Below are 26,176 nucleotides of genomic sequence, written 5' to 3'. Positions count from 1 at the left end.
GAACAGAAAAATACAATAAGAATAATTGGAGTAAGAAAAATAAGAATAAGAAAAATAAAAAAAGATTTAACTTTGTTTGCCAATTACAGAAAATCATGAGATTTGCAGAATAGAAATGCAGCATTTACAATGAATTATGAAGCAAATAAGTGCTGATGTGCTGATGGCCACTTATACAGATGGTAATAACACAAAGTAAATAATCCACTCTCTCTATTCATATAGACGCGTTCACTTTGATAGCCATGATCATACAGTAATAGCGAGCTGATTTGGGCTGATTTGCACTCAAACAGATGGTAATCATGCGGTTACATTCACATTCAACATAAAACACACTCACATATATAAAAACTGTTGAAAAATAAAACAATCAAAGAAAAAAGGCGATCGCTATAAGTTGTACTGGTATGTACAGCGTTTGTTCATGTTCATGTTTTGATGAGTACTGCTTACACAAATGTAGCAAATAAAGTCTTTATAAGCTTTCCATTGAAAAACCGCGATCTGTCGTCGATGCTTGAGGCTTAGATCTTTATAATGATACATAGTTTGTCAAGATTAAATTTTTCCCTTTTCATTTAATCTATTCATAAACACTGACACGTGCAAGTTGAAAGGTGTTCAGGATGAGGGCATCTTTGTGCTGGCTAACAGGTTAAAATCACTGAAGTTGTCAATTAATAAAGTTCTTTTTTACATCGTGTGCATTTTGTTGATTATAATGAGAGAACTTGAGTTTAATTGTGAGGACGTTTTATAAATCCATCAATTCTTTTGAGTCTCAAAGATTTAGCTAAATGTTGCAGGTTTAATTTATTCATTTCTTGTTTTAGGCTAATTAGGCATAAATAATGTGAACGAAATTATACAGTGCTTCATGTTTAAACATGCAACAATTTCTTAATCAGTTTAAAGGCCAGGTAACGAATAAAAAAAGTACATGTTGTTTTATTAAAGGAATTTTAAAATATGAATTAAAATATAGGCATAATAAAATATTGACATTTTGCATATTAATCCATGTAGCCTACCCCCCTAAAATAGGCTACCACTTTTAGTGCTCCGATGCAAAGTAAACCACAGTTTCTTTTGAATGATATAACACATAATTTGTATAATATAAATAATACTGCACACCTTTTAAATGCGTCCAATCTAAAATATGGTTTAATACTATGTAACTAAGAGAAAATATAAGCACAGGCTCAGGAACAGGCTTGACATTTAATCCTGCTTGAATTCGTTCTATGAAATGCACATAACTTCATAAGTACCAAACTTTCATCTGAGAATATTACATATTAAATATATTAAATATTTTAAATATTTGAACTATAGTGTTTTTCTTTCATTTTCCATGACTGAAGCCATCAAATGTAACACATCAGCGAGGCAAAACTGACATCTGTTTGCGAAAATGTGCTTTAATGCGCTTGTTTGATAACTTGTTGTTAAAGCGCCTCTCAGCGGTCAAAAGCTGCAAATGCACTTTACAGACGCTTCGGCGTCGGTACGTATGGCTGTAAAAGGGGTGTTTTGGATGTCTACCTACTGTAATTGCATCGCTGTATAAAAAGAGTCTCGGCATGTGATTTTTCTTCTTCAAGCCTCGGGGGCACTATATATGACCTGGCGGCCGGTGTAAATAGTTGTAACTGTCAGCACAATTGTTCGTTCACTTAAGATGTTAGATATCATAATGTTTGGTCGCATGGAGATACACTTTCAAAATCCCATTCTGTATAATGCACTTTATTCTCTCGCTCTGAATGGCGGGGCTCTATATTATTAGTTGGAATGTACGCAGGCTGAATTCTCCTATTAAGTGCACAAGATGCTTGGAATTTTAACACTGTAAATCTGTTTCATAGCATTAATTAAAAGAGCCGTGTTTAAAATCTGTAGATGCCCATCGTTTTCAGAACAGATAATTCAAGTTGGTAAGCGCACTCATGTGCTGACACTAAAACAAAGGGAGTCCTAATTTTAGTATGTAGGAAATTACAGATATCAATAGACTATACAGAGAATCTGATTAATGGAAGATGTGTGTTCGCTTTTGTTAAAAGTAATAATACTAAGATGCTTTTAGCTTCTGGCTATGCCCCAGAAATATTTCATACATCATTTTGTATGTCACTTGAAAAAAAAGTTTAAGCAAATTTCCTTATTATAGGTGACTTCAATTCTTATCTAGACCCAGTGATGGATCGATCATCCGGAGGACAATCCTCTCCCTCAATTTCATTGCTTGCATTTAAAACATTTATATCCAATTTAAACTTAGCTGATTTATGGTGTTTTAGAAACAACAAATTGAAAGATTTCTCTCTCTCTCTCTCTCTCTCTCTCTCTCTATATATATATATATATATATATATATATATATATATATATAAATAAAAATTTACATTATGAATGAATAATTATGCATTTATATACCGTCACCATGACTCACAGCCACTCACACGTGTTTTGAGCATGAGCCGCACGCAGCCCAACATTATGTAGGTTAACCGACCATCATAGCTTTAATTGATTGCATCTCTTATCGACAATTAATCGATCATTGATTAAACATTGACATCCCTAGTTTGCAGACAGTTATAAGAGTTGATGTAACAAATACACCTTTTGAAAATACTGTTTATGAAGTCATTGCCCTTTAGCTCGGAGAGCTTTATCCCCCTCCCTCCCAAATAAGTTTTGTCAGTTGTTTCGTTTATTGGTCTAATTCTTGTTTCTTGGGTTGCATTGGTTAGTCTCTCAATTCTCTTGTGCTTCGTTCCTCTCTTTGAATTATGTTGTATTGATAAGGAGTTATCACAAAATAAGTGTTTAGTTGTGCCATCTTACAATCAATATAAAGTCAATGTCACCTTTATTTATATAGCGCTTTAAACAAAATACATTGCGTCAAAGCAACTGAACAACATTCATTAGGAAAACAGTGTCAATAATGCAAAAATGAGTTAAAGGCAGTTCATCATTGGATTCAGTTATGTCATCTCTGTTCAGTTAAATAGTGTCTGTGCATTTATTTGCAATCAAGTCAACGATATCGCTGTAGATGAAGTGTCCCCAACTAAGCAAGCCAGAGGCGACAGCGGCAAGGAACCGAAACTCCATCGGTGACAGAATGGAGAAAAAAACCTTGGGAGAAACCAGGCTCAGTTGGGGGGCCAGTTCTCCTCTGACCAGACGAAACCAGTAGTTCAATTCCAGACTGCAGCAAAGTCAGATTGTGCAGAAGAATCATCTGTTTCCTGTGGTCTTGTCCTGGTGCTCCTCTGAGACAAGGTCTTTACAGGGGATCTGTATCTGAGGCTCTAGTTGTCCTGGTCTCCGCTGTCTTTCAGGGATGTAGAGGTCCTTTCTAGGTGCTGATCCACCATCTGGTCTGGATACGTACTGGATCCGGGTGACTGCAGTGACCCTCTGATCTGGACACAGACTGGATCTGGTGGCCACGGTGACCTCGGCACAAGAGAGAAACAGACAAATATTAGCGTAGATGCCATTCTTCTAATGATGTAGCAAGTACATAGGTTGTTATGGGAAGTGTTTCCGGTTCCGGTTTACCTAATTAATGCAGCCTAAAAATCCTTTAACGGATTTGGATAATAAAAGCATATTAGTATGTTATGTGTATGCCAGGTTAAAGAGATGGGTCTTTAATCTAGATTTAAACTGCAAGAGTGTGTCTGCCTCCCGAACAATGTTAGGTAGGTTATTCCAGAGTTTGGGCGCCAAATAGGAAAAGGATCTGCCGCCTGCAGTTGATTTTGATATTCTAGGTATTATCAAATTGCCTGAGTTTTGAGAACGTAGCGGACGTAGAGGATTATAATGTAAAAGGAGCTCATTCAAATACTGAGGTGCTAAACCATTCAGGGCTTTATAAGTAATAAGCAATATTTTAAAATCTATGCGATGCTTGATAGGGAGCCAGTGCAGTGTTGACAGGACCGGGCTAATATGGTCATACTTCCTGGTTTTAGTAAGAACTCTTGCTGCTGCATTTTGGACTAGCTGTAGTTTGTTTACTAAGCGTGCAGAACAACCACCCAATAAAGCATTACAATAATCTAACCTTGAGGTCATAAATGCATGGATTAACATTTCTGCATTTGACATTGAGAGCATAGGCCGTAATTTAGATATATTTTTGAGATGGAAAAATGCAGTTTTACAAATGCTAGAAACGTGGCTTTCTAAGGAAAGATCAAGTAGCACACCTAGGTTCCTAACTGATGATGAAGAATTGACAGAGCAACCATCAAGTCTTAGACAGTGTTCCAGGTTATTACAAGCAGAGTTTTTAGGTCCTTTAATTAACACCTCTGTTTTTTCAGAATTTAGCAGTAAGAAATTACTCGTCATCCAGTTTTTTATATCGACTATGCAATTCATTAGTTTTTCAAATTGGTGTGTTTCACCGGGCTGCGAAGAAATATAGAGCTGAGTATCATTAGCATAACAGTGAAAGCTAACACCATGTTTCCTGATGATATCTCCCAAGGGTAACATATAAAGCGTGAAGAGTAGCGGCCCTAGTACTGAGCCTTGAGGTACTCCATACTGCACTTGTGACCGATAGGATACATCTTCATTCACTGCTACGAACTGATGGCGGTCATATAAGTACGATTTAAACCATGCTAATGCACTTCCACTGATGCCAACAAAGTATTCAAGTCTATGCAAAAGAATGTTGTGGTCAATTGTGTCAAACGCAGCACTAAGATCCAATAAAACTAATAGAGAGATACACCCACGATCAGATGATAAGAGCAGATCATTTGTAACTCTAAGAAGAGCAGTCTCAGTACTATGATACGGTCTAAATCCTGACTGGAAATCCTCACATATACCATTTTTCTCTAAGAAGGAATATAATTGTGTGGATACCACCTTTTCTAGTATCTTGGACAGAAAAGGGAGATTCGAGATTGGTCTATAATTAACTAGTTCTTTGGGGTCAAGTTGTGGTTTTTTTGATGAGAGGCTTAATAACAGCCAGTTTGAAGGTTTTGGGGACATGTCCTAATGACAATGAGGAATTAATAATAGTCAGAAGAGGATCTATGACTTTTGGAAGCACCTCTTTCAGGAGCTTAGATGGTATAGGGTCTAACATACATGTTGTTGGTTTAGATGATTTAACAAGTTTATACAATTCTTCCTCTCCTATGGTAGAGAATGAGTGGAACTGTTCCTCAGGGGGTCTATAGTGCACTGTCTGATGTGATACTGTAGCTGACGGCTGAATGGTTGCAATTTTATCTCTAATAGTATCGATTTTAGAAGTAAAGTAGTTCATAAAGTCATTACTGCTGTGGTGTTGGGAAATGTCAACACTTGTTGAGGCTTTATTTTTCGTTAATTTAGCCACTGTATTGAATAAATACCTGGGGTTATGTTTGTTTTCTTCTAAAAGAGAAGAAAAGTAATCGGATCTAGCAGTTTTTAATGCTTTTCTGTAGGATATGTTACTTTTCCGCCAAGCAATACGAAATACCTCTAGTTTTGTTTTCCTCCAGCTGCGCTCCATTTTTCGGCCTGCTCTCTTTAGGGTGCGAGTATGCTCATCATACCATGGTGTCAAACTGTTTTCCTTAACCTTCCTTAAGCGTAAAGGAGCAACTTTATTTAAAGTGCTAGAAAAGAGAGAGTCCATAGTTTCTGTTACATCATCAAGTTGTTCTGAGGTTTTGGATATGCTAAGGAATTTGGATACATCAGGAAGATAACTTAAAAAGCAGTCTTTTGTGTTAGAAGTGATGGTTCTTCCATACTTGTAACAAGAAGTAGAATTTACAATTTTGGCTATATGAATTTTGCAAAGAACTAAATAATGATCTGAGATATTATCACTTGGCTGAATAATTTCAACACCATCAACATCAATTCCATGTGACAGTATTAAATCTAGAGTATGATTTCGACAATGAGTAGGTCCTGAAACGTGTTGTCTAACACCAATAGAGTTCAGAATGTCTATAAATGCTGATCCCAATGCATCGTTTTCATTATCAACATGGATATTAAAATCACCAACTATTAAAACTTTATCTGCAGCCAGAACTAACTCGGATGTAAAATCACCAAACTCTTTAATAAAGTCTGTATGGTGCCCTGGTGGCCTGTATACAGTAGCCAGTACAAACATAACAGGGGATTTATCATTAACATTTGTTTCTTTGGATAATGTTATATGAAGTACCATTACTTCAAACGAGTTATACTTGAAGCCTGCCCTCTGAGAAATCCTGAAAACGTTGTTATAAATTGAAGCAACACCTCCACCTTTGCCTTTTAGACGTGGCTCATGTTTATAACAGTAATCTTGGGGGGTGGACTCATTTAAAATAATGTAATCATCAGGTTTTAGCCAGGTTTCTGTCAAACAGAGTACATCTATATTATGATCAGTGATCATATTATTTACAAAAAGTGTTTTCGTAGAAAGGGATCTGATATTCAATAAGCCAAGCTTTATCATTTGTTTATCCATATTGCTTCTGTTTTTTATTTGTTGAACCTCAATTAAATTGTTAATCTTAACTTGGTTTGGACGTTTTTTTTATTTTCTAGTTCGGGGAACAGACACAGTCTCTATAGTGTGATATCTAGGTGAAAAAGTCTCTATGTGCTGAGAATTAACTGACCTCTGTGACGGGAGGCAGCTAGCAGACGGTCGGTTTAGCCAGTCTGTCTGCTTCCTGACCTGGGCCCCAGTTAGTCAAGTATAAACACTAAGACTATTTGTCATATTTCTAGAGAGAAGAGTGGCGCCACCCCAGGAGGGATGAAGACCATCTCTTTTAAACAGGTCAGGTCTGCCCCAAAAGCTCGTCCAATTGTCTATGAAACCTATGTTATTCTGTGGGCACCACTTAGACATCCAGCCATTGAGTGATGACAATCTGCTATGCATCTCATCACCACGGTAAGCAGGGAGGGGACCAGAGCATATTACAGTGTCTGACATCGTGCTTGCAAGTTCACACACCTCTTTAATGTTATTTTTAGTGATCTCCGACTGGCGAAGTCGAACATCATTAGCGCCGGCATGAATAACAATCTTACTGTATTTACGTTTAGCATTAGCCAGCACTTTTAAATTTGCCAAGATGTCAGGCGCTCTGGCTCCCGGTAAACATTTGACTATGGTGGCTGGTGTCTCTATATTCACGTTCCGTACAATAGAATCACCAATAACTAGAGCACTTTCATCAGCTTTCTCAGTGGGTGCATCACTGAGTGGGGAGAACCTGTTTAATGTTTTGATCGGAACAGAAGAGCGGTGTTTTGACCCACGACTACGCTGCCTCACCGTCACCCAGTTGCCCTGCTGCTGGGGCTCTGTTTCCGGAACCGAACAATGTACAGGAATCCCTGAGCTAGACGCATCCAAAGCCGTATCTAGAGCCCTAACATTCTTACTGTCCTCAATTAAAGTTTGGATGCGTGTCTCTAATTCTGAAATCTTCTCTGTCAGCCTAACTATTTCCCTGCATTTATCACATGTGAATCCCTCATCAGCGACAGAGATAGATAAACTGTACATGTGGCAAGAGGTGCAAGAAACAATGATAGGAGAAGCCATTACTCACCGTGCTTGATGAAAATTCTTACTGCGGTTGTTTGATGAACTTGTGAAAAACTGGAGCGAGGGAGAGGAGAAAAGAAAACAGCGATAGGTTCGAATGAAAACGCTAATGACAAGCTAACGAGTGCTAACGCTTTGCAGGTGTACTGCACTCACGTAAATAAAATAAAAGTGAACGATCAAAGTTAATCTGATAAGATTGATCGATAATATCAGAAATATGGTGTGAATTAAGTTATATTTTACCACTTTAAAAAACAGAGAGTGATAGTAAGATAAAGATTCTAGAGAAAAAAATAAAAACAGCTACACAGAGCTACAATTTGCTACAGAAGGCCAACAGGAAGTAGAGAAAACACTGTCCAACAGCGACACCCGCAGGCAGTCAGTAGACCTGACTGCAAAGTAAATAAGTTAAAGTGTCACCGATGTAACGGTTAAAACTTGTGGAGTGGCGATGAGGTCTTAAAATTTATGTAAAGAGTCTTAAAAAGAGTCTTAAAATGTATTAAATTTAACTCCATGATTCTTGCATATACCCTGTAAAAACATGAATAAATATACTTTGATAAATCAACCATGTCCCATTTTGCAAAAGTCACATTACATGATTATACTGAATTGGACAGGAAATTGGGCTATTATAGAGGAAAGAGTGCAGTGCTGCAAAAGGGGGCCGAATGGGATACATTTTATCTCGATTATTGTATTTTCATAATCGTTGGAGGCCAAAATCGAAATCTAAGCTATTTTGATTAATTGCACAGGCCTAGTGTGTAGTATTATTTTTTTGTAATTTGTAAGATTTGCAACATTTGTCAAATTCATGGATTATTGGGGATTTATGAATAATATTGAAACTAAATTCGTCCCATATATACATGTTTGATCCCATAATAACCTTAGTCCCATAAATTTGCTTTTAAATTTTTGCCTTTAAGAAGAAATGGAATGGAAAACATTGTGTTGTTTGGTGTTTAGTTGCTTTTTTTTTTTTTTTTTTTTTTTTACTGTTGTGGAATGGTTTGTGTGAGAGATTGTCCTCTGAGTGGGAGATGTCAGCATGTTTTGAAGCCCCATGATGAGCCTTAGACAATGGTCATTATTGTTACTCTGATGCAAAATAGCCCCATTATTTACAGTTTGTCATGGCTGTTCCAGAATGCTGCTGTCAATGAGAATGCAGCCTGATGTCCACACTTTGCCCCTATCTAGATGCCTGGCTTTGTTTTTGTGGACTAGGGCTGTCACTTTTGTGAAAAAATAATTTTCGATTTTTAAGACATACGTGTTCATTGAATCGATTGTAAAATCGATTTTCCTTGTCTAAAAAAAAAAAAGAAAAAAAAAGACGTTTCCTTTTTCAATGCTAAATAATGGACGAACATAAAGAGAGCACTGGAAACGCACAAGGCAGCAATATTTCTTATTTATTTGCATGAGGTTTCGTGCAGAATAACGAACAGCAACAGGAGTACAACATTCTCTAATAATAATAATATATATGCAGAAGGGACGGCTGCCATAAGAAAAACATCACTGCAGGCTTCAACCCGGCTGCATTTATGATTTAGGTAATTCAAAAATCTCCAATATTTTAAATAATGATTCAATCCATTTCAAACAACTGTTCAAAAAAATGAAACTTTAAATTACTTGAAGTTGAGAACAGGCCTTGTGTGTAGGGCTGCGCCGATCACAATCGGCCGATCTTTATGCGCATCTCGTCAGTGAAGCCGGTTCTCTAATCAGCGGTAAATTCCATCAGGTGCGTGATTTCACATAGAGCAGCTGTTACTACACGGAGCTGGTGTTACCTGACTAGCTGCGCAAATAAACGCTGATAATGAACGTGGATTTGCACAGCTATTTAACAACGGCTCTGTTTAGTAAAAGCTGCTCAAGTCAATCAGCATTTTTGGGGTCCAGAGCAGAGCGTTTTTTATATGTCCAGCTGTTGAGAAAATGCTCCCAGCGACACTCAGGTACTTCATTGCCAGCTGCGCAAGGTGGGGGTATTACTGCCAATCTTCCACCACAAAAGCGGGTCGTTGTCAGCTGGCAATGGTGGCTCCTTTTCATAACTCAGCACATCCTGTAAGAGGTCGCTTTTGACGTCACTGGGTCTTATAGGTGCGTAAAATTTGCATTTCGGAGTTCTTTTTCTTTTTCTGCTTGTGTGTGAGTTTTGTTACATCTATTTTTTAATTGTTTAATTCTTTTAAAATTAATAGTGTACATATTTGGTTAAAATCGATTCCCTACTTTCATTTTCGAAACTCTTTTTGGTTGGTCCGATCAATTGTGCAATCGATTTTAGAACGAAAAGTGACAGCCCTATTGTGGACATATGTATGTTGAGTTGCAGGTGTAGGTCAAGTTGACCAGGTTGTTTTGTTATCAATAGGTGTTACATTTTTTTCAAAAAAAAAAAAAAGTGTGTTTAACTGGATATTCGTCAAGGCGGGCATTTTACATAATTTTGTATGTATTTGAACTTATTTTACTGTTTGCGGCTCACAAGCTGTTTAAGACTGAGTGCGGCTTGTGTGCTCCACTAATATAGATCAGTGGTGGTCCCCATGCTTTTGGTGTAAGCGCGAAACCTGTGGAAATTACTAAAATAATGCTGAATACAAGCACCATTTAACCACAGCGAATGAGACGTGTGTTAAAGAGAAGTGGTTGTCATAGAGAAGAGAGGGAGGATGTGCAGCTAAACGGATCAGCTTGAAATGGGAAATTCAAAAGTCCTTTAATTTTAAATATGTACACAGTTTGGATTAAATGAAAGTATAGTCAACATTTTAATTGGATTGTTTTTGTGTTTTGCTTTTTATCGAAATTCATACCGAGAACTGATTTTCACTGGTATTGGTACCGGATACTGAAATTTTGGTACCGTGACAACACTAGTGCAAGGTAAATAAGGGTGACATCTAGTGGAGGACACTAAGGATAAGATTCACATTAATCAGATCTTGTTTTAAAGGGTTAGTTCATCGAAAAATTACAATTATGTCATTAATGACTCACCCTCATGTCTTTCCAAACCCGTAAGACCTCCATTTATCTTCGGAACACAGTTTAAGATATTTTAGATTTAGTCCGAGAGCTTTCTGTCCCTCCATTGAAACTTGGTGTACAGTATACTGTAGGGCTGTAGCTATCGAATATTTTAGTAATCAAGTATTCTACCAAAAATTCCATCGATTAATCGAGTAATCGGATAAAATGTGTTTTTGCTTAAGTAAAGTGCAATATTAATTATGTAAGAGAAAATAAGACTCCTGGGTCTCTTAAAATGAACAACTAAGTTTCCTTTTTTTTAATAAAAAAAATATTTGTACTTTTTAATTGCATAGAATGCAATGCATATATCAAAAATAAAAATGTATTTATTACCCATTGTTTCTCTGTCTGTACTTGTACTGTGAACAATGACAAAGTTGACAGATGAATTAAGTGCATTTAAGTGCCATTCAGTTGGGTATTTAAATAAATAAAGCATTTTCTGAGATGCACATTAAACATTAACACTAGAAGTCCCAGAGAGCAGCCATTTGGCTTTTCTACCTATAAAACCCGCAGGACAGCCGATGGGCTGGAAGGCTTTAGGCTAATATCCTTAATCAGCTGTGAACAGTTGCTTTTGTTATGTAAACAATGTGGGGCCATGCTGAGCCACTTCAAGGAAACTTGTGTTTCACTTTGCCATCTTAGGGAGAAATCAACACACGTTTTTTTTCCCTTTGTTGCTGAGATTTATTGATAAAAACAGTACAAAATAAAATAAAGAAACCAACCATTTGTACACATATTTACAAATAATATTAAAAAGTGAGTGAGTACATTCCAGCAATCACTCACAATCCTGGCACTGCCATGGTATCTCCCATCTGCATTTACCACATGTGTATCTGTAGCAGTGAACACATCGCACAGTGGCATGATTGTTCTTGCATTGGTGTTTGACCTAACACATGGCTCTTTTTCCAGGGCTAGGTGTGGAGGGTTCTGTCCGAAGCAGTTGTTCTTTTCTTGCCGCCTTCGCACACATATGAGAGTTAGCCAACTCTCTTGCAAGCTCCACCAGGAAGTCCACCCGTCTTTCCTGCCTTCCGGTGCATGCTTGATACAGCACATGTGCATTCAGTGCTGCCATGTCAATCATGTTATAGAACACGGCAACTGGCCAGCGCCGTGTCCCTGTGCGGACAGTGTACTCCTGCACCATCTGGTCCATCACATCCACGCCGCACTTTGTGGTGTTGTAAAGGGTGACAGTGTTTGGCTTCCTTTTGGTGGTATTATCAGTCTGAATCACGCTGTGCATACTGCTAAGAATGTAGACGGTCTTCTTCCGTTTGGGCGCATACGCTGTCAGCGTAGCAGCAGTGGTTGAAAACAACTAATAAATAAATTATTATTTAATAGCACTTTTACACACAATGACACAATGACACACTTGGTGGTGTTGATTCTAAAAATTAGAAACACATAAACATAGAACCACAAAAGACCTGCAACATACCTGAGTGGTGAATTCATTGCGATCTGTGTGTCTAGCGGATTGAGGGATTTCCCGGCGAATCTTGTTGACTGTGCCGAGGATGGTGGTTTTCCGGCTAAGAAGTTTATGCCCAAGTGACAGCGATGTGAAGAAATTGTCCATGGTAACATTTCTGCCCTTGTCTAGGAATGGTTCCATCAGCCTCATCACTACATTTTCAGACAGTCTCTGTCCACTGGGACGACTAGGGTCCTTGCCAAGATATGGGAGGACATTACAAATGTACTTGGATTTTAGGTCGCAAGCCACCCAAAACTTGATCCCAAACTTGTCAGGTTTAGTTGCAATATACTGCAGGAAACAGCAGCGAGTCTTTGACGGGAAAAGCTGTTCATCAACGGTGATATGTAGACCAGGATTGTAGGACCAGAGATGTATAAAGTACTAGAGACCCAGACTTGAGTAAAAGTACAAGTGCTCTGTCAAAAAAATGACTTGAGTAGAAGTTGAAGTGCTCTTTAAGCACCACACTTAAGTAGAAGTACTAAAGTATTCAACATTTTTTGTACTTAAGTATTGCAAGTAGTCTATTTGAAAATTTACTACTCAAGTACTGAAAGTAAAAGTACAAGTGTTGTGTTATGTAGTTATTAAAGAAAGTAGTCAAAAGTTTGAACATATTGCTTTTACTATTTCAAATGATTAACCTAAAGGACAATCACAATTCCTTTGACTAACTTTTTGTAAACAAAAAAACAGATTAAAGGGTTAGTTCGCCCAATTTGCAAAATTATGTCATTAATAACTCACCCTCATGTTGTTTCAAACCCGTAAGACCTCCGTTTATTTTTGGAACACAGTTTAAGACATTTTGGATTTAGTCCGAGAGCTCTCAGTCCCTCCATTGAAATTGTGTGTACGGTATACTGTCCATGTCCAGAAAGAAAAACATCATCAAAGTAGTCCATGTGACATCAGAGGGTCAGTTAGAATTTTTTGAAGCATCGAAAATACATTTTGGTCCAAAAATAGCAAAAACTACGACTTTATTCAGCATTGTCTTCTCTTCTGTGTCTGTTGTAAGACAGTTCAAAACAAAGCAGTTTGTCATATCCGGTTCGCGAACGAATCATTCGATGTAACCGGATCTTTTTGAAACAGTTCACCAAATCGAACTGAATCGTTTTAAACGGTTCGCGTCTCCAATATGCATTAATCCACAAATGACTTAAGCTGTTAACTTGTTTAATGTGGCTGACACTCCCTCTGAGTTAAAACAAACCAATATCCCGAGGTAATTCATTTACTCAAACAGTACACTGACTGAACTGATGTGAAGAGAGAACTGAAGATGAACGCCGAGCCAGATAACGAACAACAGACTGACTCGTTCACGAGTCAAGAACACTGATCTATATGTATAACTTATATTATAGATCAGTGGTCAAGAACCGTTTCTGTCAGACGTGTCCGATTCGAGAACCGAGGAGCTGATGATACTGCGCATGTGTGATTCAGCGTGAAAGCAAACCGACACACAGAGCATCTGAACCGAACTGATTCTTTTGGTGATTGATTCTGAACTGATTCTGTGCTAATGTTATGAGCTGAGCCCAGGTAAACCGAAGGCTTGCAGTCAACGCCAATGACGCCATTACGTCGAGCGCAAAAGAACCGGTGAACTTCAACTGGTTTATTGAATCGAACTGTCAGAAAGAACTACTGGTGATCCGAAAACCGATGCAACCGGTTCTTGACTCGTGAACGAGTCATTATCTGGCTCGGCTCGGTGTTCATCTCTCTCTTCACAGCAGTTCAGTCAGCACGCGCAGTCGTGAAGTTTACTGAAGTAAAAGTGGAAGTAGGAGAAAAAAATAATACTCTAGTAAAGTACAGATACCGCTTTTTAGTACTTAAGTAAAGTAGTGAAGTAGTTCTACTTCGTTACTATACATCTCTGTGTAGGACGTGTTGCAATTGGTGACAAATGATCCCCACACACTGGAAATTGCAGCAAACTTATCAGTCTTTGCTCGATCACTCCGGGTGGACCTGTCATCAAAGCGTAGGTGTCGCATGATGTCTTGGAAGCGGTTTCGCGGCATTGTTCCAATGATATGTGGGTTTCCCAGGTTTGCTGACCAGCAGTCACGTAGTGATGGAACCTTGGTAAGCCCCCACAAGATGACAATTGCAATAAATGCCATTAGTTCAGGGAGGGCCATGAACCAATGAACATGCTCCGTTTCCTGTGCATGTTGAATAGTCCATTCTTGAATGCTATGAAGCATGTCAAGAGTGATGAAACACAGGAAGCTCTGAAGGCGACTCGAGATACTTTTCCTGGCCTTAGCCGTTGGCTCTCCATCTACAGCGTACGCTTTGATTGGGGTGAAAGGGAGACGCGTCTCCACCTGTTCTTCACGCCACACTGTGCCATCTTTCGCTGTCTCTGTCAGGTCAGTCCCCAAACGGGCTCTCTTTTTTGGTTGAGGAGCAGTCTCCTCATCTGCAGTGTGAACAAATTCAAATTGTGAGCAATGGAAAAGTCAAATAATATCACAAATGCATGCATAGATACTAATAATAATTCCAGTATCTCCTTCTCTGTATCGGAATAATGTCTGAAATATCTTCCTAAATAAAAAGATACAACTAAAGCAAAGAAACAACTTCAGATGGCAGTGAATGTCTGTAGTAGTACAAACAAAAAAGTGGACAATACAAAAAAGGCAGAGTAAATATTTATGTCACTCCACTCTGCTTTTTTGGTGTTTTCCACTTACTGGTTTGAAATGAAATAGGAAATAATATGAAATGAAACTTAACCTGAAGACAGATCAGACAGCTCTGAGTCCGAATCCGGCTGAAGTTCTATATCTTCTCCATCTGAGTCACAAGGGTTTATTTCACTCAGGATCATTTCCAAGGCCTGCCGAGTGGTGAGTCTTCTCTGCATTTTCTTTTCTTGGAGAGGAGGTTCGTACACCATAGAATTCTTGAGGGCACTGAAGTAGTAGGGCTATGTGCAGTGAGATTTTATCCACCTCAGCACAAAAGGAATTACCTCTCATTTGAGAGCAAGCTGCATGCAATTAGATGTGCTAATTCATACCTGTTTACACCTGGGCAAGACCCTACATGCCAATGTGAGACATGGTCAATCAAGTTCTCTGCTTTTAGTAGCCCTCCCTCCCCCACACATACAAACAAGCCACCAGCAACCATTCACACACACACCCCCAACCCCCCTGCAGATTGCTCAGGTAATGACCACATTTACACATGAATTGATGCTAATGATAGCCAAAAGAATAGCCAGTTAGCATCCACTTGGCTAAAGGAGGGTTACACATCGCTGGGACTTCTAGTACACATAAAACATTAATTTTATTTATCTTTTAATTATTGAAAATTAAGCAAACTTAACTTTTTGGTAAACAAAGGGGATTTACTATTAAAAATAAAACATGGAAGAAATTTTGTGTGATTAAACCTTAAAAAAAAAGTTTTTTTTTTAGTAGTAGGCTATGTACATTCTGCTGAACAATAGTAATACAGGACTTTTATTTTGACCGGTTGACGTACCTTTACAGCTCTGTGTATGTGATGTGACGCTAGTTTTACTCAAATCAAACGGTCAAATGCTTTTGAAGTGACTGTCAGAGCAGTTCTGGAGATGTTGTTCATGTGTTCACGTCCTTATTTAGTGAGACAGCAAACACTGAATTTACTGCGAGCGTCACTCGCGCTTTCGTGTGTTTAATGAATGAACATGCTCTTCTGCTCCATTCATTAACACAGAGACGCAGAACATGCAGGATTCATAGTTAAATAGACTGTTCCGGCTTAATATTTACAGGTATTAGTCCATATCGTGATTTGATGTAAGTGCAATGACCTATTTTTGATTAATTCATTCAAAATTTGGCAAATTCCGTGCCATTCCACATTAAACTGTAAATTCAGTTTTTATGACTGGATTCCCTCCGCGTTTTCTGCATCGCGGAAATCATAGGGCCCTAGTTGTGGTATGCCAGCTCTATCTTGCAATGGACACACGCCACGACGTTCTCTTTATGTTTGCCCGCGCCCTCAAATCAAAACACTGCTGACTCCCTGTAGTATGCGATTTCGGACCCACGTGTTGTCAAATTAAAAAAAATAATTGCGAAAGAACCTGACGTGAGATTTAAAATACATTTAAAGAGGCTTCGAGGCAGAGGAATTTGCCTTGATCATTTTTTGTAATAGAGTTACTCGAGGAATCGTTTCAGCCCTAGTATACTGTCCATGTCCAGAAAGGTAATAAAAACATCTTCGAAGTATTCCATGTGAAATTAGACACTAGAATTTTTTTAAGCATCGAAGATACATTTTGGTCCAAAAATAGCAAAAACTATGACTTTATTCAGCATTGTCTTCTCTTCTGGGTCTGTTGTGAGCGAGTTCAAAACACTGAATTTTAGTGATATCCGGTTTGCGAAAGAAATCACTCGATGTAACCGGATCTTCTTGAACCAGTTCACCAAATCGAACTGAATCATTTTAAACGGTTCGCGTTTCCAATAAGCATTAATCCACAAATGACTTTGGCTGTTAACTTTTTTTAATGTGGCTGAGACTCCCTCAGAGTTAAAACAAACCAATATCCTGGAGTTATTAATGTACTCAAACAGTACACTGACTGAACTTCTGTGAAGAGAGAACTGAAGATGAACACCGAGCCGAGCCAGATAACGAATGAACGACTGACAAGTTCTCGAGTCAAAAACGGTTTTTGTCAGATGCATCCAATTCGAGAACCGAGGAGCTGATGATAATGTGGATGTGTGATTCAGCGTGAAGCAGACTGACACACAGCGGATCTGAATTGAACGGTTTCTTTTGATGATTGATTCTAAACTGATTCTGTGCTAATATTATAGGGCTGGATGATTAATCGAAAAGTAATCGAAACTGAAATTCAGAACCTCTAACCGACGTAATTTTCCCATGTTGGTTATTTCGGTTTTTTAATCCTGCTAATACTTCCCCCTTAAAAGCATACTACCGCGTGTGTAGCCACATGACTCTGCCCCGTCCAGTCAATGGCATAAAAGCAAAACACGGAGGTGAATGCCAGTTCAACACATAGTGATGGCCTTGCGTCTTCACTAAACTTTGTCAGTTGTATTTGTTTTATGGTTTGGACATTCAAGTGATTAGATGATCGGATGTGTATTATTATATCGAGCTACCATGTTAGCGCTAGGGCTGTCAAAAAAAAAATCGAATTTCGAATATTCGTGGAATAAAAAAAAATAAAAAAATCCACATTCGAATGTAAAAATGTTGCATTCGAATTGTAGGTGTCCGTTAAGGAGGCAGCTTTAAGACCCGGCCCGGGTATACTTCACATTCCGCGTTCTGTTCCGTCTCACACAGCCTCATCCGCACAGCTTTCAGAAGGCGGATGAGCTCGATGAGCAGTACAACTTCTGTCATCGTTCACCTTGTGCAAGCGCTGTTGACAGCTGCGCACCCTGTCCACGTGCAGGCACTTTTTGAGACAGCGTGGACGGATGCGCGGCTGTCCGTGAGCCCACTTGATGACGAAAATTATATAATGCGGACATGATGCGGATGGTAAAATTATACTTTTGGCCTTTATCAGTGGCACACGAGATGCAATGACAATATAAAAGTGTCATTGCATTATAATGTTTTTGTTAACCTATACAGTTGAAGCAACTAGATGCAGCGCTGCTGCGATGTTCAATCAAAATATCGCGGAAAAAGAGAATGTGGAGAAGATCTTGTTTACGTCAAAACTGAAACCAAGCCATTCACACAGAACACACATTTCACGCATTTTCTTGATAGGGACGTCTTCTATTACCCTTGCACTCGCGTCTCACACAATAGAGCCGCATGTTTAGAAAGCAATGTAAAATTAAGGTGGGTTCAGTTTTTTAAAAACCAATCTTGAGACTTTATGGTGGGTTTTCCCCATCTTACTGCATCTCATGTTTAAATGAAAAATGTACTCTGTGTTATTGGCTTTCACCCCTTTGAATTAAACTACAGTAGGTAGACAGCCTAATTGGGCTTCACCGCCACGTGTACCGCCGTAGCTGTCAGTCGCGTGTTAAAATCATTCACGAAACTACCGCCAGGTGGTGCAAAGGGACGGATTGCGAAATTAATGTAATTGTAAAATGAGATAAAAGGAAGAAGTAAAACAACAATAACATTATGATATAACATTGTAACGTCTTTAAAAAATATTCAAACATTTACAGTGAGTTAATTTTAAAACATAAGATAGTCTTAGGCTACAGTCTACTCATCAAAAATTAAAAGAAGACCTTTACAGGATCATATGCATGCTATTGTTATTAAACAACAGTAAATAAAAGACCCATGTATATGGAATTTTTTTTAAATGTTTTCATTTCATTTTCATTTCGGTTCATTCTTGGTTTTAAAAAAATCTTCAGGTTCCATATTCCGAGCGAAATGGGAACGGTCCAGCATTAAGCAATAATTATTATTAACTCTGTTTTTATTCTTGATATTTTCAAACTACTAACATTTACATTTTTTAATTATGCCTTATGGCCTTATGTGTGACCAAAAATTGAGTATTTTCTGTTTCTGCTGTTTGATCGTGCTGGTGTCTCGTGCACATATTCACTGAAAACAGCAGTCATTCACCAGACATTCAATGTTAGCAGCGATCCACTTACTCCGCATATTGTTAATTATGATTTTTTTCCATCTATACTGAAACACACGTGAACAACAAAGCCTATTTTACCTCACGAATAATACTTAAGCTTCAAATGGGCAACATCACGAATATGGAAACGGATTTCTCCCGAGTGAGAGAATGAGAAAGCCAAACCTTACCTTATGCTTAGCTTTAAATTATTGTTTTTTGTTTGTTTATAGCTAAGCCTATATTATTATATATTGCAATTATATTTATCCATTAGAATTCTATATTTTTAATTCTTGTTTTGTTTTGATATATTTGAAAAATTTAAAGGATTTGTTGTAAAGTGAAGGCAATTAAATATATCCTGTTTGTACATGATAATATTATTAGGCCAGCCGTTATTATTTCTTAATGTAATAAAATGCAATTTATACATGAATTATATAATATCAAAAAAAAAAAAAAACATGCAGCAAACGAAAATAGGTGATTAATACATTAAAATGAAATCTATACACGACTCATATATTTTTTTTTCTCTCACAAACTTAATTTATTTTTTAGCGTGTTTAAAATTAAATAAATAAAGAAAACATGCAGCAAATGAAAAAAGGCGATTAATTCGTTAAAATTTGTTACTCTAGGTTAACACTAATTATAAGTTAGCGGCAGCCATATCACCCTGGAGCCCAAGACCGGTTTCCCACTGAAGCTAAGCAGGGCTGAGCCTGGTCAGTACCTGGATGGGAGACCTCCTGAGAAAACTTGGTTGCTGCTGGAAGAGGTGCTAGTGAGGCCAGCAGGGGGTGCTCACCCTGTGGTCTGTGTGGGTCCTAGCGCCCCAGTGTAGTGATGGGGACACTATACTGTCAATAAGCACCGTCCTTCGGATGAGACGTTAAACCGAGGTCCTGACTCTCTGTGGTCATTAAAAATCCCAGGATGTCTTTCGAAAAGAGTAGAGGTGTGACCTCGGCATCCTGGCTAAATTCGCCCATTGGCCTCTGACCATCATGGCCTCCTAACAATCCCCATATCTGCTGATTGGCTTCATCACTCTGTCTCCTCTCCACCAGTAAGCTGGTGTGTGGTGGGCGTTCTGGCGCACTATGGCTGCCGTCGCATCATCCAGGTGGATGCTGCACACTGGTGGTGGATGAGGAGATACCCCCAGACTATGTAAAGCGCTTTGAGTGCCTAGAAAAGCGCTATATAAATGTAATGAATTATTATTATTATTATTATAAGTATAATATACTTCAGAACAGAGCCTGGGCCTATCCAGGTTTTTTTTTTTTTTATTGCATCTGAAAATGACTTCGTTCATCACATTCACTTCACGTGCTCTGGCGCAGATCCACCTCTCGCGTTGCTCAGCTGTGGACGATTTAAAATGTTTGATATAAAGGTTGCTGTCCCATTTTATACAGGAGTTGTTCATGTAAAAAAATCTAATTATATTGTTAGTTCTAATTATATTATTAACACAAGTTCATTTAGGCTATTTAACATGCACTGTGACATTTTACCATTTTTAATTTATAAACTCCTTGATATTTAAAAGTTAGTTTAATAGTATTTAAATTCAAGTTTAAAAATAGGTTTTAACTGCTAAATACCAACAACCATACTGCATGTGAATAAATAAAATGCATACTTTTAATAACATTTCATTATTCATGAAATGCATAACATTTCTGGTGTTTGGATTTGTACGTCAATATAATGAGCTCCAAGTTTAAGAATAGCCCTAGACTGGTTCTCTCTCTCTCTCTCTCTCTCTCTCTCTCTCTCTCTCTCTCTCTCTATTTAACAGCATTAGCTCAATAAAATACGTCTTCCTTCAGGTAGAATGAATGTTTTCCTGCTTGCTAAATGTTGGTCTCATGATCAATAAGTTGTATTCGCCTCAATCTGATTCAGTAAAGTCAAACTGCAGACAGTGAAGCTGCCTCACTGAGCGCGAGTCCCGCGCGCTATGAGGCGGGAACAGAGGATTCCGCTTGGTCTTAAAGCCTTCCGCAAACATCCACGATCACAAATAACTACGATTTTCGTAAAATAATGATTATTAATTGATGATTTGTTATTATCATTATGGTCTTGTGAAAATAATAATATGGGCTGCGAGAATATAATGAATACAAAGAGTAGTGCTGCTGAGTGCAGGCATGTTTCAGCCGAGTAACACACCGTTCCTCAGAGCCAAAACACAGACCGAATTCTGTTCAGCTGGAGGGGGTTGGGTTTTTGGGGGTAGTTATGTATGGCTTGTGGGGGTCGAGATAAAGGTGTGAATCTCTTCCTCTTTCATATGGACAGTGTATGAGGCTTTCAAAGTTGCTGAACCGGTTTATATAGGACTGTTGTTTTGGTTATAGACTAAAAAATGGTCGCTTCCCCACGTAAGATTTTTCTAGTTCTAGTCATTCATTTGTTATATTCAACTAATCAAGAGGTTTATATAAAATTTACATAATCAAATCTTAATATATTCCCACTCAAGCACATGCATTAAGTTTGCCACAAAGTACATGCAGAAGTAGCCTAATAATTGTGAAAAATGAGAAATTTTAATTATTTATTAATAAACAAATGTTTTCTTGTCTGCTGCAAGATGAAATTCACAGTGCTGGCTCTCTCTCCGACAGAGAAATGCAACATTCACAGATTGTTGAATGTTGAATATGAATGTGCCCTGTCATTAATGCGCATTAATAATTTTTGCACAAATACTTGCATATGAATATTAATTCACATTTTGCATTACAACGTAAATTATTTTTTACATGCAATTATCCAAAATGAAATCAAACAAGATTTGTAATGAAGATAAAATAAATAAGAATAAAAGCTGCACATCTACCATCACACGTGCAGTGCAAATCTTGCACATATTTTACACACCTGCATTTAAATGCAGCTGCATTTTTTTTTCATTAAATAATATGAAAGCAAGTAGGGCTGGGTGGTAAATCGATTTTATCAATTAACTCGAATTTGTAATTTACATCGGTTTGTTTGAATGAAAATCGGTTTTCTTTTTAACATCCACCGACGCATCACTCAGTTCTCCCATAGTTCAGAGTGGCTCAACCCTCCTCCGCGAGTCTGACAGAGACATGCCGCCACGCAAAAGGATGAGCGGAGGCTATATGAGTTTGTCTGTTTCTTTTACTGATTATTTTTGGGTTAAAGCATGATTTAAACAGATAAAGCACATTCACACGCAATCACTTTAGCAATAATGCTTTCAAACAAATGTGATCTTACAGTGCTACTACATTATCAGTAGGCTATTTGATTTTGATCTTGAAGAAATTAATCGATCTGTTTAGATAAAATAACTGACAAAAATGTACTGTTATTTTCCTCACAAACAAAAAATAAATAATAATAAAAATAATATATAATAAAAAATGATAATAAAATAAATTTCTTTCCAGCATTAAGGTAATAACATTACAGTTTTTTATCATCTCGTCTCAGTTATAAGTTTATAACTATATTAAAACTTGTTTTGAAGTTTCTTTGTCATTTGAATATTGATTTTAAAATCGATTGAAATCATAAATCGGAATTTTTTTTTTTTTATTAGGCCATATGCTATCGCCCAGCACTAAAAGCAAGTAAAGAAGGCTCCCTTTAAAATCACTTATGTTGTCAGTTAATGAAGCTCTTTTTACATCGTGTGCAATTTGTTAATTATAATGAGAGAACTTGAGTTTAATCATGAGGACGGTTTATTAATCTGTCCATTCTTTAGAGTTTCAAAGATTTAGCTAAATCGTGCAGGTTTAATTTATTCGTTTCTTGTTTTAGGCTAATTAGGCATAATTAATGTGAACGAAATTATACAGCGCTTCACGTTTAAACGTGCAACAATTTCTTAATCAGTTTACAGACAAATGTTATCTGTCAAAATAAAGGACAGGTAAAGAATAACAAAAATGCATGTTGTTTTATTAAAGGAATTATAAAATATAAATTAAAATATAGGCATAATATATGAAAATATTGACATTGCATATTAATCCATGTAGCCTACCCCCCTAAAATAGGCTACCACTTTTAATGCTCAGATGCAAAGTAAACCACAATTTCTTTTGAATAATAGAACACAAAATTCATATAATATAAATAATACTGCACACATTTTAAATGTATCAAATCTAAAATATGGTTTAATACCATGGAGCTTAGAGAAAATATAATCACAGGTTCAGGCACAGGCTTGACATTTATCCTGCTTGAATTCGTTCTAATAAATGCACATAACTTCATAAGTACCAAACTTTCATCTGTGAATATTACATTTTAAATATATTAAATATTTTAACTATAGTCTTTTTCTTTCATTTTCCGTAACTGAAGCAGTCAAATGTAACACATCAGCGAGGCAAAACTGACATCTATTTGAGAAAAAATGTGCTGTGATGCGCTTGTTTGATAACTTGTGGTTAAAGCGCCACTCAACGGTCAAAAGCTGCAAATGCACTTTAAAGACGCCGCGGCGGCGGAACCCGCGGCGGTAAAAAGGGCCTTTAGGCTGTCTACTTAGTGTATGTATGCACACATGGTGCTGTTTTGTTTATGGTTATTTAAGCTACTTAATTATAGTTGGTTTATAAACATTATTTTAAATATTATGCACTTTTTTTTCAGTCATATTTTCTTATACTTTGAATAAACGTGCATTAGTAATATTTTGCCCAATGCGCCCTCTTGTGGCCTAAGAAGCCAAAAGCTTTTCTTCACCCTAACTAAAATTATGCATTTTAAATTTGAATATAATTTGAATTTGCATATTTAATTGCAAATTTGAATTAAGTTTTTCAGCCATTTTGACAGCCCTAGTTCGCACAGGTGCATTGTGGCACAAACACTCATATAAACAGTAGTTGTGAAGATCGCGGGCACAGAGGAACGCAGGAACTAGTTGTCAGCGCTGTCCTGTGATTTATCACTAAAGTAGCTTAGAATCTCAAAACTTACTATAGCATATTTTTCTACTTTTGAAGGAACTAGGCTATTTACAACCCACAGCTTCACAATAATATAGCGATAGTATGACTAATTCACACACACAATCACTGGTTCTGGTACTGTGCTAATTTATCTTTATCTGATCTTTATTTATCTCTTACACCGAGCAATAATCTGTAAGAAATGATACGAACATAGATAAAATAACTGCTGATAGTGAGCTATGATGTCAGATAGCTCTTTCAATAGGAAAAAATATCTCACCTTTAACCCTCTGAAGTCGATTAACGCGTATACGCACTATTAGTCATTTTCTCCTGATAACCCCGAAAAGAACTTAAATTACACTTTCAGTTTTAATTGTACAGATAAGAGCAATACATCAATCGAATCTGTAAAGGGTCTACTTTTTTTTGGATACGGACATAACAACAAAACTTTGTGCACTTATAAAATAAAGATAACAAACAAGGTGTGCTGTCTGCAGCCTTTGTCTGCGCTGATCTTCATTTACAAACAAGTCATTAAAATGAACCGTAACTCAGTGAATACTAACAAAGAGACATGCGAGAGATATCTATAGAAAGCTTAACATGTCTACTTTTAAACTAAAGTGCTGCCGAAAACAAATATTCTGTGATAAAGTAATCCATATGAAAACAACGCAATGTCCGTTTTTCACGTCTCCCTTCATTATATCTAATGTGACCACGCCCCCGCGCTGAACGTGCTATTCAGATTCAAACTGAAGCGCGTGGCTTGAATACGCCCACACAGAAGAAAAAGCAGCGAGACTGATCTTCAAGTTCTTTTTATTTTACTGTTTGCTTCGCGATGAGAGGAATAAGATATAATTCACCCCAAAAAGATATGATGTGGTTGAGGATTTGAGAAATGGATTTCCTCAGAAAAAAAAAAGAATGAAGCACTTTATTCAGCAGAGATCATAAACATGAGTAAGTCTCTTTTTATTTATTTATAAACTTGTACTAGTTTTCAAATAACGTGTAAACATTTTACTAGTTAGACTTTTTCCAAAGACTTTTTCCAAACTATAATTCCTGACTAAATGTATAATCAAGTGAAATATTATGAAGTTTCAATAACAATATACAATACTATACCATTCAAAAGCTTGATGTAAATAATATAAATGTAACGAATAAAGATAACTGTAACAAATGTAAAAACAATGCTGTTCTTTCAATTTATCCCCCCTAAAAAACCTGAAAAATATTCTCAGCTCTTTTCAACATTAATAATAATAATAATAATAATAATAAAAATACATGTTTTTTTGTAGAAAATAAGATTGTTAAAAGGATTTCTGAAGGATTGTGTGACTGGAATAATAATGCAAAAAAATTGTTTGAAAGTCAGCTTTGATTGTTCCTAATAAACTTTTTAACTGCTCCCCCAAGTGGACATAAAATTATGTTGTGAGATAATTAAATATATTCTAAATAAACTACAAACATAAAATTATATACATTTATTTTGTTCTCACATTCCTTCTTGTAACTCTTCCCTCTCAGTGACACAAGCTGACTTAAAGGCTCATTATGCGGGCCTTTGTCTTCTCAGGTGTAAATCACAATGATATTCATGATAGTTGACGCCTACTCGCATATGACTTTTACCAACAAACAGTGTCTTCGAAAATTTAATCAATACATTGTTTTCTGTGAGTGAGTAAACAAGATGATTTTCACATAATTTAGACAGAACATTTCTAGGCGACAAGCTCCAGTTCTCAAAAGTCCCGGGAACAAATGTTCTTTATGTGTTTTTTTTTTTGCCTTATTCAAGTGATTTAACATTTTTAGTTTTTGACTAACCACGCATAACATTTTTTTTTCTCAAAAACACAATCATGTACATACATGCTGCTCACATATTAGACAGATTAGACTTTACCCGTTTAGATATTTATAAGAAACTGAAAAAAGCACAAATGTCAGGGCATGACAAAACTTCTCCAGGCCCCAAAAATACCCTTAGACTCCAGAGGGTCAAACAATAATCAGAGGTTATGGCTAGCACTGTAAAATATGCTATTCCAATCGTGTTTTACCTAGCCCCCTATAATTAATCTAATTATATAACAACTTGAATATAGTGATACAATAACCAGAGGTTATGGCTAGTACTATGAAATATGCCAGAACCATGATTATACTCCAATAGTATTTTGTCTAGCCCCCCATAGTTAATGCAACTGCATAACAACTTAACTAAAGTCAATCAATTAGTTATGAATCTATAATCTCTCATTCCGGCTACAGAAGGCCCAGTAATGTTTTGCCAATTCGCTTATATACCCAGACCAGAACAAAGAATTCTTCTAATCAGTTGT

At 37.1% G+C, this 26,176-nt stretch overlaps 2 protein-coding genes across 2 annotated transcripts in view; one reads left to right on the top strand and one right to left on the bottom strand.

Moving 5' to 3' along the window:
• LOC132137517 (SEC14-like protein 1) overlaps positions 1-26,176 on the top strand; it is a 96,920-nt gene that overhangs the window by 14,799 nt on the left and 55,945 nt on the right. The gene's annotated exons all lie outside the window — the stretch shown is intronic.
• Positions 13,951-17,618, bottom strand: LOC132137519 (uncharacterized). Its single transcript, XM_059547552.1, has 4 exons — positions 17,526-17,618; positions 14,961-15,153; positions 14,085-14,640; positions 13,951-13,975 (listed from the first exon to the last, which is right to left on the bottom strand). Exons 1-4 carry the CDS (start codon positions 17,616-17,618, stop codon positions 13,951-13,953), a joined length of 867 nt encoding a protein of 288 aa, XP_059403535.1.

This window comes from Carassius carassius, unplaced genomic scaffold, assembly GCF_963082965.1.
Source record: "Carassius carassius unplaced genomic scaffold, fCarCar2.1 SCAFFOLD_62, whole genome shotgun sequence".
In the NCBI taxonomy this organism is placed as follows: domain Eukaryota; kingdom Metazoa; phylum Chordata; class Actinopteri; order Cypriniformes; family Cyprinidae; genus Carassius; species Carassius carassius.
This window is presented reverse-complemented; position numbering and strand designations above follow the sequence as displayed.

What these genes read in the sequence shown, in the direction of transcription:
- LOC132137519 (XM_059547552.1), bottom strand. Translation starts at nt 17,618, where the DNA reads ATGACAGAAGTTGTACTGCTCATCGAGCTCATCCGCCTTCTGAAAGCT. An exon ending in AACAGAACGCGGAATGTGAA is followed by an intron (nt 15,154 to 17,525) that starts GTATACCCGGGC and finishes CACTGCACATAG; the next exon opens with CCCTACTACTTCAGTGCCCT. An exon ending in GCTGTCTGATCTGTCTTCAG is followed by an intron (nt 14,641 to 14,960) that starts GTTAAGTTTCAT and finishes TTCACACTGCAG; the next exon opens with ATGAGGAGACTGCTCCTCAA.